At 36.2% G+C, this 14153-nt stretch overlaps 1 protein-coding gene across 2 annotated transcripts; it reads right to left on the bottom strand.

The window, feature by feature from the left end:
* Window positions 1-5039: 5039 nt before the first annotated feature.
* On the bottom strand, window positions 5040-13884 carry LOC106077650 (chitin deacetylase 7-like). Of its 2 annotated transcripts, none has more exons than XM_056028021.1 (8): window positions 13655-13884; window positions 13089-13323; window positions 11813-11895; window positions 11436-11661; window positions 9773-9920; window positions 8254-8474; window positions 7346-7510; window positions 5040-5437 (listed from the first exon to the last, which is right to left on the bottom strand). In XM_056028021.1, exons 1-8 carry the CDS (start codon window positions 13680-13682, stop codon window positions 5215-5217), a joined length of 1329 nt encoding a protein of 442 aa, XP_055883996.1. In that variant the 5' UTR covers window positions 13683-13884; the 3' UTR covers window positions 5040-5214. The 2 variants fall into 2 exon arrangements, with proteins under 2 accessions (XP_055883996.1, XP_055883994.1); XM_056028019.1 differs by having other exon boundaries at window positions 13089-13326; window positions 13655-13882.
* Window positions 13885-14153: the final 269 nt, after the last annotated feature.

Consider the following 14153-nt stretch of genomic DNA (forward strand, 5'->3'; position numbering starts at 1 on the left):
AAAAAAGACTGAATTCGTGATATTAAAAAAAAATGCGTTCGAGACAGACTGAGACCTTCTAGAGATATAACGAAAATAAAATACAAAGGTTTGATAGAAAAGTCTCAAGTTTGTGATTCCTTCAAAAACCATTCTTAGTGAGAGTCTAGGAGGTAAAAGGAACCTGTGTACGAAATTTTAAGTACGTACGACAGTTTAAGAGCTTTTATGATCAACTAATCAGTTAATAGGGGTTATTTTCGCTTACATATAGTAGATAATTACATGACTGATCCAAAGTAATTGATACAACTACACTTAATGTAAGCTTTTTTTTTCTTTTTTATTAAAAGCTTTTCTATACTGGATTCAGTATTTTTTGTTTTTGAGACCTTGAATAATTGTGCAAAGTTTCACTTTGACCCGAGAGTGGGAAGTGATAGAAATAGGCAATTGTACCAGGCCGACGGACGGAGTGAGTTGATATTGAAAGCTTTGTAAAATAGAGAGAGACACGAAGTGATGGATAGAGACCAGTAGGTGTAGTGAAAGGAGGCCAGCCAAAATACTTACAATGCTGTTACGTAAGTGAATTATCTCCCTTGGTCAATTCGACCAATTCCAAACATTGTGTCATTAAACTAAATATTTACCTTATTCTTGTACTCTACGCAGTCTCAAGTTGCACGCACAGTTTCGTGGATCTGCAAGATGAAGAAGAAATCCGCGGACTCAAACTTCAGTGTACAAGCATAATCATCGAACCAAGACGTCCATCGTACTCAGTGACACACGACGTTACCCTTGGCACGCGTCCTTCAGCCAGCAGACTATGCAAGCCAGGCGGTAAGTTTATTTACTTTAGTGTTCAGTGATGCAGATCGGTAAAACGATAGTGACAAATTGCTTAGATTTAATTTTTTGAATTTCCTAATTTGTGTACTAGCTTCTGCCCGTACTTCTCTAAGTAAAAAAAAAAAAGTTGGTGTGGCGATTTAATATCCCGCATAATGCAAAGAGAGCGTGAAAGTTGACATGTTTCTTTATTTGTTGCGAATGTTTTCTTTTTAAAACATTGTCTTGTAGAGCGTCTTGCATTATTACGCACCCATTTCCAACAGTAACAAAAATATAATAATTAGCACGTGAATTTTAATAGCGCTTAAAAATATATTTTTAGATAGACCCTGGTCATTTGAATACTATCGATTTCACAAATGCTCACTATTCATTATACTACAAGATCTATAACTCGCTCTGTTCGATTTGGTCATTGGACCAATGTTAATAGTTCTATAGCAAAGAATTTTGTTCAATTAAAAAAAAAGAATGCTCACATTTAAAAGTAAAATTTTAATAGACAGTGTTTTATTTATTACTAGTCTCATGACATGGGTCTAGCTCTGGCCTAATTTCAATTAGACACTTAACCCAAGGGAAGTACGTTCTCTAAAAGCCAATAATGAGAGGCCAATCAGGCCATTCACCAATACCTTTATCGTATGGTATCCTAACCTACATACAATCTCTAAGTATTCATTGACTTTTCAGCTTTTTATCGAAATAAAGTCTCTGATGCTTTTCGACCTTTTTTATTCTGTCATCCTGCACATCAAGTAAGTAAAGTTCCCCTTTCAGACCTTGTGGTCTATAGAGCAGATTATGTAAAGGTCACCTGCGGCCCACGGTTAACAAGGGTGTCCTGTGGCCAGCACAACGACCGACCGCCTTTACTTTTCCATAACTAATGCCAGGTACCCATTAGAGCTGGGTGGACTCAAATGCGCCCTAAGGATCCCAAAATAATAAAATCACAGTCTTCATCAGGATTCGAACCCGAGACTCTCGGTTCACCACGCCACGCACACAAAATGCTGACATAATCTTCCCTCCCCAGTTTTAAAGCTCGCCTAATTCTTGCCCCAGGATTCAGAGCTTGTTACATTCGAACGTTAGACAGTGTCTTCAAAAAGCAAGTTCTCACTCGAAACGTTTAATGTAATTAACATACACCCAATTAGCGAAGGTGGAATCATTTCAGTGGCAGTTATACGTGGCGGGTAGTATTGGAACTTCAGCGGAATATCCCGCCAGAAACAGACATTTTGTTTTATCATACAAGTCTCTTGTCTCAATAGAAGCTTTCATTGTTAAGGTAAGATATGAACGAAGTATGCTGATGGTAATGAAACATTTTCAGATATGAGTTAAGTATGTTAACTGTAATGAAAGCTTTGTGACAATATATGTGAGCGGATAGGCCATTAGTAATGACAGTTTTGTGACAATATATGTGAGCGTATAGGACATTAGTAATGACAGTTTTGTAACAATATATGTGAGCGTATAGGACATTAGTAATGACAGCTTTGTGACAATATATGTAAGCGTATAGGCCATTAGTAATGACAGCTTTGTGACAATATATGTAAGCGTATAGGCCATTAATAATGACAGTTTTGTGACAATATATGTGAGCGTATAGGATATTAGTAATGACAGCTTTGTGACAATATATGTAAGCGTATAGGCCATTAGTAATGACAGTTTTGTGACAATATATGTGAGCGTATAGGACATTAGTAATGTCAGTTTTGTGACAATATATGTGAGCGTATAGGACATTAGTAATGACAGCTTTGTGACAATATATGTAAGCGTATAGGCCATTAGTAATGACAGTTTTGTGACAATATATGTAAGCGTATATGCTATTAGTAATGACAGTTTTGAGTAAGATAGGATGTATACTATTAGAGTTGATTAATTAGAGTGAGCTAGAGGTGTATGTTAATTAGTATGACAATTGGGGTCTCAAATGTGTATAGTGTGAAGATATTCGGATCAATCTTGAGAAGTAACCATTCTTGCAGTCTTCTGGTTTTGAGCTCTGAGTGTCGGTATTTCTTCTTGTTATTTTGTTCAGAGAGTATATTTCTTTGAATTATCAATGCATGCAAAAAGCGATGCCTTTTTTGGGTGATATATGAAGAGCCCAAATCTGTCATTGTATTTGTTAAGCTGGCAAACACTAAGAGATGGTCATTTGAATTAAGGCGGGAAAATTCCCGCTTGAAATTGCTTTTAGCATAACCTCTTGTATCTTATCTTATCTTATCTTATATAATACAGACGTTACTTCAAAAAAGAAGATGATTACGTCCTACGCGTCATGCATTTAGTCATGCATATTAACCAATGACTTAAATTCTGCCAAGTCACTGGTTTTCCTGGCTAGCTCAGGCAACCCATTCCATGCTCTAATAGCACTAGGGAAGAAGGAGTATTTGTACAAATTTGTCCTAGCATATGGGACGAGAAATGTGCCTTTATCTTTGTGTCTTTCAGAGTATTTTATTAAATTTTGTTTTTGTATTTGAAGATTATGGTTCAGTGTTTTATGTATTATTGCTACTTTACTTTTGAGCCTTCTGTCCTGAAGGCTTTCTAAATTTAGTGATTTTACTAAAGGTGTTACTCTAGTCAAATGTGAATATTCGTTTGTTATGAATATTTTGTGTCTGTTCTAGTTTCTTAATGTTTTCTTGAGTTGAGGGGTCCCAAACAGTGGATGCATATTCTATTATTGGCCTAACCAAGGTTAAATAACATTTTAGTTTTATTTTCTTATTTGATTTATAGAAATTTCTTTTAATAAATCCTAATGCTTTGTTTGATTTTTTTGTAGTTTCATCAATATGTGGATTCCATGACAGAATTCTCATACAGAACTGTCATCGCTAGGGGCGGACTGACCTAAGTGCTAATAGCGACAATAATTTTACGCGAGATATCTAGCTCAACTATTATCAGTATTTCAACCAACCTCATAGAACTTTCTATAAATGAACTTTTTGAGACAATGTTCTTCAAGGGCAATTTTTACAAGTTTTACGTGTTTTGTTTTCAGAGCGGGTTGTGCAAATGGTGGTGACTTTTTGGTGCAGTCTACATTTTAAAAAAAAATATATAAACGATTTCGCATTTCAAATTTAATGAAATAAAGTTAGAACGTCATTAGTTCTGATTTGTTTATTTTTCGACGCACTACAGACATTCGGCCGTTGCAACGTAGAATCACGTGAACAAAACACATTGAAAAGTTTTCTTTAAATGACCTTTGGAGTCAACGGTAGTGCAGGTTCTATAACGTCATATTTAAAATAAACTGTTCACCACACGCCTTTCTTGTTAGATTGTCGTACTCTGAGCCAGCCAGGTTTGAGAAAACACCCTTTCAAAAAAAAAATTGAATAATAAAAAGAAAGTTGCAATTTTGTAATCATACCAAAGCGAGTGATCCATTTTGATACGCATGAAACTTCGTTTTGTTATAGAACTTATGTAGTTTTACAAAGTTATGAAAAAAAAAACAACAACGACAAAACACTATGGACTAGTAAAACGCAAAAGACTTTCTTTGACAGGATATGGAGACGTAATCCTTGCGGAATACGGGCCACGACATGGCTAAAATTGTGCCGATGTGCCAAATATCCAAAATGTCAAATAAAGATCAACTCAGTCGCCATTTTGCTTTGTCTGCATCTGACGAGGAAAAATATGCAGGTCACAACTGGGCTGGCGTAGTCTGTCTGAAACACTGCACTCATCCTTAATCCTTGGACTCCATTGCCGTTTTGACACATTTTTTTTATTATTTCTCCACGATAAAAGGGTTTTAAAAGTAACCCGCGTTACTGATGTTACTAATGTTACTAATGCCTTACTAATGTAATACTTTTTTAGTCACGGTAGGGAGAAGCTGAAAGGGAGGGGGTCTAGAGGGAAAGAATGATCGATAACTACTTTGGGGGGTCGATTTTGAGTTAGTCTTTCCACACAAACTGTCATTGTAACCATGTATTGAAACGAATTGTGTAAATGCTTAAAATGAATTAGCCGCAACCCTATTGGCTTTGAGTAGTGAGGAGGATCAACCCTACCCCACACACCCCTTTGTACTGAATCCACCATTCCCCAACAGCACTCAACTTGACTTTTGTTGTCTAAAGGGAAGTAAGCAAACACACACACACATACACAAAACAAGTCAGAGAAAAGTTTGTCATTATGTTTCATTTTCAAACGTTGGTTACATGCTGAGCAACAATATCAGCATGTCAGCAGTAGTCACATACTATAAGAGTATTTGTAATACACGAACTAAATAAAATACAAATCTAAGTACCACGTCTATTGTCCATAGAGTGTCCCCATCAGTGTCCCCATCGGTCACCATTGCCACTTCTTCAGCATTTGCTTGTGTGTCAGCGGGTCCTTCATCCAGCGCAGAAGTTGTTGCATGGTGACAAACCAGACGTCCTTGTAGCTCCTGGAGATGTGCTGCAGCCAGCGTATAAAGGCGGGGAAAGCGTTGGGGTAAAAGTCAAAAACGTGGGTGTGGGTGTAGAACGACAGGGGCGTCTTGCTGTCATAGGAAAGCTCGAAATTGTGCCTGGTAGAACATAGAGTTACCATAGAGATGAGAATTAGGATAGAGATGTTCATATAGGATTATAATTGGCTTTTTTTTTACAACTTTTTATATTAACTAACTCTATCTGTTTTTCTGTCTGTCTGGTAAAAAGTTTGAACATGTTATTTCTCCCCCCCCCCAACCCATTCTCGGATCAAGTTGAACATTTACATACATATTCACTGCCGTAGACAATACATGAATCAATAAAAAAAAAATTAAAGAATTATTTCTTGGTCAATTCATTAGTGGTAATTAAATATTTTATTTAATACCAACAAATGAAACTAATTCTTTAGTATATTCACAATGTGGTTAAATATGTGGGGTTTTGTCCCCTTAAATAACGTTACGCGTTATTTCTCCCACACCCTTTCTCGGATGATACTCGGATCAATGTTAGAAACTTTAAACAATTATTTATTACACTTAACAAAACATGAATCTATTTTTAGAAAAATTAGCGAGTTAGTTAATTAATTATTTAGTTTGTTATAAAAAAATAATAAAAAAAAAAACAACTTGTACATTCTTGAATGATATAACTGTAAGGCGGAGTTCTTCTCCTTAGATAAGCTTTGCTTTTTTTTTTAAAGGAATTTTACAATTTGCTTTTTGTGTCTGTTCGATGTAAAGAATTAAGGAAGCTGTTTTTGTTTTGTTTAAACATTTTCTGCACTTTTTTAGCCTCGCCAATCAACTTTCTATGTTCATAGGTTAGTATCTTCTATTTAGTTGGCAACTTTGGAGTTCAATTTAGCGTCCTTGACATTTTGCTGATCGTAAATATCCAGAAAAGATCAAAATAGCAAATATTTTTTTCATAGCACGGACTGTTTGTTTTGTTTTACATGTTTCGGATGTTCCTTCAGAGTTGAAGATAATTACTTCCTAGTCCAAACCTCCCGCTGGACGACGGGGTATGGGAGCGGGCAGGGTTTGAACCCGGGACCATCGATAAATATGAACGACAGTCCAGCGTGCAAACCGCACGACCAGGCAGCCATCCGACTGTATCAATAAAAAGAATTATTTGGAATAGCACTTTCATTTGCCGTACAACTCAGTGAGTTGGGGTTCAAACACGTCCAGAACAAAGTCCTACAAAAGCCAACATACAGAAATGTAATCTTATTTTATGATAAAAATAAATCTTTAACAATCCTGTATAAAGTATAAAGTACACTCTGAAAGGCAATGTGGAGCAGAGTAGATCAACAGTACTCTTCCTTTTTATAAAACTAGTAAAGTTTCCCTTTCAGATCTTGCGATCTTGATGTTAAGGTCATCTGTTTCTATGGCCAACGGTTAACAAGCAGAGTGTCATGTGGCCAGCATAACGACCAACCGCCTTTACTTTCCCCAACTAAAGTCAGGTACCCATTAGAGCTGGGTGAACTCAGGGGCGCCTTTAAAATCCCGAAATTCAAAATCCCATTCTTCACCGAGATTCGAACCCAGGACCCCAGGTTCGGAAGCCGAGCGCTTAGCCACTTAGCCACCGCGCCACCTTCTATAAAACTAGGTTGAAAAAAAAAGGCTTATTGTAAAAAGAAGAGGCGGTCTTTGGGGGTTTCAAACAGGGGCGACCGCCCAAGGACCCGCTCCTGTAAGGGAGGATAGAATGCTTAGTGCACTTCGGTGCAATCTCTTTCGTGAACTGGTGGGAGGAGGGGATGTCTGGAAGCAGATTTCTGTACCATCTTTATGCGCACGTCCAAGAAAACACATCTTGGGTTGTGATTCGAATTCCAACCCGCTTGATAGGCAGCATAGCAGTTTTTACTTCTCCGCCACTGTCCTTAAGATCCTAGATCAAAGAGGAGGGTAATAAAACCCTTCGAAACATATTCTCACAAAGATGTTAAAACTGAGCTAAGTACTCACAAGAAATAGTCAAACCAGTCGTCCACTGTGGCTGTGCTGCTATTTTGACCAACACAACAGTAGTCCAGCATGGCGCTGTAATAACCGTTGGAACACTTCCAGACGTTCAGTGGGATTTCCCAGAATCCTTTGTAACAATAATGATTGCAGTAAGCACTGTCGCACCTGTTGAATAAAACATTGGGTTTGGTAAATAACAAGGAGAAACACATGACTTGAAATTTCAAACAAAGACATTGAGAAATACATGACTTGAGGCTTCCCCCGAAAAATAATTGAGAAATACATGACTTGAGGCTTACAACAACAGCATTGAGAAATACATAACTTGAAGCTTCAAACCAAACATTGACAAATGTATGACTTGAGGCTTCAAAAAAAAAAAAAAAGAAATGCAATGGTCCTATGACTTATCTGGGCTAGTTCAACAAGAGGTTATGAGAGAAAGAAGGGATAAAATGTGTGAAGGTTAACGTGATCGCTTTTTAAATGCATTTATAAAAAAAAAAGTTGAATGACCTGTAGCCTCATCAAGTTACTATACTCAGCACAGTACTAACTAAGTGCTTAGGATATTAGAAGGATTTATAGTTATCTATTGCTAGTTTCAAACATATTTCTCTTTGTAATGTGTAAAGGAACTAAATCAACTTATACCACCACATCATTCAAATACAATTTCTTTCCTTAATAGATATAAGACAACATAAGTAATTACCAGTAATTAATTAACACTGGTTATTTTTTTTTTATTGATTATTGTCTTGTCTATGCCAAAAAATAATTGTGTAATGTAAATTTTTATATTGATCCGAGAATGGGTAAGAGAGAAATAACGTGTACAAACTTTACCAGACAGACAGTCAGACAGACAAAGTTGATATAAGCTTTGTAAAAACAAAATATACTTGTTAGCTTTATAGTCCAATGTGTAGGGCCACAGCGGCCTGCCCTCTCTGGCCAGACGTCTAGAAATCAACGACGTCTCATACACGAAGCCCAGGTCTCTTAGAGCCTTGAATTGTTGCTCGTGAGCCACACGAAGGTACGGAGCCCTGAATCCAAGGATGGAGTTGACCAGGCGAGAGTCACCGGTCTCTTCCAGCAGAATTCGCTTCATACCATCGATCTAAAACAGGAATATTTCAAAACATTGGGTAGTGAAGTACTCCCCAGACGTAACGATTTTACAATTTTACTATAAAGATCATTGGTATTTGAAGATCTTTAGTACTGGAAAATATTTTCAGTACGCAATAAGATCTGCAATAATTTTAAAAAAAATCCTTAGTATCCGAAAAGAGTTTCAGTACTTACAAAGATCGCCAGTATCTAAAAAAAATCTTCATTACTTGCAAAGACCAGCAATATTTGGGAAAAAATCCTGTGTTTATCAAGATCACTTTACAATGTGCATCGGTATTCGTAAAGATCTTTAGTACTTGCAATGATAATAAATATTTAAAAAAAAAGATCATAAGTATTCACACTGATCGTTCTACACGATAAGATCTTTAATACTTGTAAAGATAATTTGCAAATGAAAAGATATCTAGTAAATAAAGATTATCATTATTTGAAAAGAGCTTCATTGCTTACAAAGATCATACTTGGAGAGTTATTGCGTGACTTGCTAAGACCAGGACCGACTTTAGGCGCAGACAATCTAGGCGGCTGCTTATCGTCTCCGATTGACCATTTTTTTTCTATCTCAATTAGGTCACTAAATTCACTTCGCCTAGGACCCCTAATTATCTAAGACAGGCCTTGCTAAGACCATAACTATTGTAAAGAATGACTAGCAAAGATAAAAAAAAAGCAATGGTACAAAGTCAGGAATATAACCAATACAGTTAAGTTTTGCACTGCCCACTTTTATATCAATTTTGAAAAGGTTATAATCTACTAGAAATATAATCATGTTAACGAGAAATTATAATTGGCTGCAAATACTCAAACGAACCCATTTAATTAAAATGTATAGATTTGTAGAGTTTAACTGCAAACTTAAATCCTTTTTCTGCAATAACTAACTAGCATAAGATTAGCTGTATAAAATGTCTACACTTGATGGACCATATCTCAGTGTTTGACCAATGTTGTAGTTATCACACAGTTTATTTGTTACTCTAACCCCGGCATAGTATGGTTTTGAAGAATTCAATGTAAACTACTATACATTGGTAATATGCCTACCGGGTCGTGCAGTTTGCGCGCTGGACTGTCGTCCGGACTTATCGATGGTCGCGGGTTCAAACCCTGCCCACTGCCATCCTCTGCCTTCCTGCGGGAGGCTTTGGATTAGGAAACAAATTATCTTCAGCTCTGAAGGAACATCCGAAACACGTAAAATATTTTACAAACATTTTTTTTTTACAGTCGGTGATACAATATTTCGACATTCTTGTTGAATTTTAGAGGGCTTACCGCATCAATGGTATCTTTATAATCCTCTTCATCCTCTCCACTGGGCAGCCCGTGGTCTGCTGTGTGACCTGCGATCTCGTTTCCAGCGTCGTACATGGCCTTCACCTTGTCAGACTGGGTGTAGTCCATGGAGACAAAGAGAGTGGTTCTAGAAGATTCAAACCGAAATGAAAAAGTTCATAAGCTAGTTTTAAGTTCTGGACTGAGACACGAAACACCGGACAACAATGTTGTAACTCCGTGTGTTGATTTGGTGCGCAAAGGTGCACGCGCTCAATATAATAAAGTATCGTACTCCGCCATGACACTCATTGTGGTTGTTGTTGGTTTATTGCTGACTGTGAACCTAGATCATAATTAACATGGTGGAAGCGGTGTGATTTCCAATCTCCTAATGACTCTACATGGAGACGTGGAAGAATCCAGTCTCAAGTCAATCAGAGAGCTTACATTATTCGAGGTGACAATGGTGCAGTGTACCAAAGGAACAGAGTGCATATTAACCCGAACAGAGAAACAGAAGGAGATATATTCCCCGATACTGATGACAACTTACAGAACAATAGAACTTATAAATCAACACATTCGCCACTCATCAACTCATTACTCCCTGCGATCAAGAGATCAGTTGAAGAAACCGACAAGATTCAATGACTATGTGTCTTAATGAACAATTGAATGTTGATTTTTAAATGTAATATGTTTCATAATCATTGAAGCGTATATATGTATGTTATGTTTTGTTGTTTATGTTGTTGTGTTTTTTTTTTTTTTGGTTATGATGTTGTTTTTTTTTTTTTAAAGAAAAGGAGATGTTGATATGGTGCGCAAAGGTGCACGCGTTCAGTATAATAAAGTATCATTCTCCGCCATGACACTAATGGTTGTTGTTTGTTTATTGCTGACTGTGAACCTAGACCATAATTAACACCATGAACTCAATTATACCAAGTAAAACATAAAAAGTAAAACATTTACAATACTTTTCTAGAAAGACAATAATGCCTTTTGCAAAACTTATAGAGCGATTGTTTTCTCTTAATAATTAATGAATGTTAATTTTAAAACAACCATGGTTAAGAAACCTTTTACTAACCTTTACTATCTTTAACTCTTTCTCTCCTAATTATCGATATCATCGTTGATTTAACCTCATTAAATTAAATTGATGTTTGGTCTTATAAACTGTAATTTGTGTTTTATAATAAAAGCATTTATTCTCCTATAAATCTATACCAAAAGTAACGTTTTCTGATTACAAACAAAAATGTTATTGAAGTTCAATCATAACAGGGTAGAAGGTGCAAAGGTGAAAAATGAAAAATTCCGTCAGAAAGTGCAAAAATAATTACGGAGATAAAGAGTTAAAGAGTCTCTACTTTCTTTTTATAAGCATCTACAATCATCAAGGAGCCTCTACTTTTTGGAGTCTCTACTTTCTTTAAGGAGTCTCTACTTTCTTTAAGGAACCTCTCCTTTAAGAGCCTCTACTTACCTCTAAGAGCCTCTGTATTTTAAAGAGCCTTTACTTACTTTAAGCAGCCTCAACTTAAAGAACCTCTACTTACTTAAAAGAGCCTCTACTTACTTCAAAGAGCCTCTACGTACCTAAAAGAGCCTCTACTTACTTAAAGAAGCCTCTACTTAAGAAGCCTCTACCTACTTTATGCCACACCCGTTGGGATTGTAAATCTCGTATTCATTGTCAACATAGAAAGGCCGCAGCTGCGTGTCAAAGTTCACTTCGTACACGCCGTCGTCGTAAGTGATAACAACGAACATGGGCCTCTCAGACTGATCAATATGTGGCGAGTCTCCGTGACAGAAGCAGTCCGGCAGTTGGCAGTTCTCAGCAGTGCAGGTTTCTTCGGGACATTCTTGGGATTCCCCTTAAAAAAGAGTTATTAGGATGAAAACAATGCATTTTGTTTCTGAACGAATTTAAATGGTTAGTATGGTGCAACTTTATTACAGAACACACACATACAAAATCATGTACACTGTGGAGTGTATAAACATACAGGCTATACCGTCGCTTACCTTTATGATATGGGTAACCATCTTCAGGGTAACATATGGTATGTTTTGATTTCCCTGGCTTATTCACTACTCTATCTATCCAACTGTATAATAGAAAAACAAGCAAAATATAAAAAATCCTTTTTTTTTAATAAAAAAAAAAAGATCTAAGCTTATCTAAAGGGGAAGAATTCCGCCCTTAAAACTATATCTACCAATAATGTACAAGTTATTTCCCTTATTCGATATCAAACTAATTTATTACCAATAATTAATTGACTAAGTTAGTATTTTTGTTTATTGACATGTTGAGTTAGGTACACTAAATAATTGTTTCAAGTATCAACTTGATCGGAGAATGCGGGAGGGAGAAATAGCGTTAACATTTTTTTAAGGGGACTAAACCCAACATATTTAGTTATATCTGTGAATATGGAAGTAGTAGTTTCCCTTGCTGCTATTGATAAAAAAAAATAGTTACCAGTAATTAATAGTCTAACTGGTTACTTTAAAAAAAAAATTGATTCATTATCTATGTCAATGAATAATTGTGCGAAGTTTCAGCTTGATCCGAGAATGGGTGAGGGAGAAATAACGTGTACAAACTTTTTAAAAGACAGACAGAGTGAGTTGATATAAGCTTTGTAAAAATAAAATGTTGCGCTATATACATTAAGAGATTTAAATAAAGAAGAGAGAGCGATACGGAAAAGAGTGGTGACGATACAATGGATTCTTAAGAAAAAAGGAAGAAAATGAAAAAAAGGAACATTATGAGAACTTTGAAGTAAATGGACAAACAAAACAATGTATATGCTCCTATGTTATACATCTTTTTTTTTGCCAACATACTTTTTTTTTATACAAGCGGAACAGTTTAGAAATTTGAATATAAAGTGCTAAAATAAAAAAAAAATTATATGCTTATCTATACTTCCATAGTTTGTATACCAGATAAACTCGAGACTCCATTTCTGTGAATGACCGATGTGACTTATTGTCTTATACCGATAAATAAGGGCCAAAGAAAAAGAAAAATAATAACTAATGGATTCAACAGAAGCCTGACATCATTAGGATAATAAGAGAAGGGGAGTACAACCGAGACCAATCGTAATAGATCACTGATCACTTGATCACTGACCTGCGACGTCGCAACCTGTGGGCAGTTTAGGCCAATAACTCGTTGCCATGTCCCAGATATGACGTCAAGACCTACAATACCCTAGCGAAATCTGTAGAAACCTTTTAACTACCTTACACTATTATTACAATAAATAAATAAAATTCTCATTACCCATGTTCTTGATAACAGACTCTGTTCAACGCGTGTCCGTTGAAGCACAGAGTGCATTTGCGACCATCGTCATCATATTTGTCGCCCTTGGCGCACACTTTATGCCCGTTACGGATCTTACGGACACCGCGATAAGATTGAACGTTCAGACAGTCCCCGTAGTTGGCAGCAGTCAGTGAGGAGACGTTAAGCAGGAGCAGAAGTAGAGAGAGTTTGATGTTTGACCTGAGGACATCTTCTGGTAGAAGGGAAATAGAATTACAAAGCTGAGAAACGCAAATAAAAAAAATATAAAGATAAGTAGAAGTAATGAAACATATCAACATGAACTATAATAATATTAATAATAAGGCAGTGCGCTCGACCAGAAGATTAAAGAAGAGCGCAGCATTTTGAAGTAGCACGGAGACCCGTCCGAGACCTACTTATTTTGTCACCTGACACCGACAAATGCGTTGTCTATTTTTTTTTCTTTTGGCCACCTTCCCATTACAAAATATAATATAAACATCAGTTATTCTAATACATATATATCCTACATAATATAATACACTGTTGTTATTTACCTAGTTTCATACAGCCTCTAGACTTCATAGTGCTGCTATTTATATCAGACAGTATTTAAAACCAGTGCTGTTCTATACGATCTAAACTTTGATCTCTATCCTCACGTTAGACTCTTGGCTAAAGTTCACAAAAGCCAATGAAAACTTTTAAATGAAACAAAAAAAAAAGGTCACTACTGTAGTCTAATTAAAAGAAGTCTCTTGTATTTTATACAGTCTTTCATTGGTGCAATGAAATTTGATTTAAAATATAAAAAAAAAAGAGATTCTCTTGTTCAAACTGAAATCAAAGGTTCACCCTGTCAGGTGAACTTAAGTGACAGATATAGAAACTTTGATGAGCAATAAAATCAAGATGTGAAAATGGCGGCCTCGTGTAGTTTGTGTGTGTGTGTGTTTGTGTATGTGTGTGAGAGAGGGAAGGTTGTCAAGCACAGACTTACTAAGGCACTTTGGTAGTACAACAATCAACTAACATAATACATATGCCAAGCATTTA

This window comes from Biomphalaria glabrata, chromosome 4 (genome assembly GCF_947242115.1).
Source record: "Biomphalaria glabrata chromosome 4, xgBioGlab47.1, whole genome shotgun sequence".
Taxonomy (NCBI): Eukaryota; Metazoa; Mollusca; class Gastropoda; family Planorbidae; genus Biomphalaria; species Biomphalaria glabrata.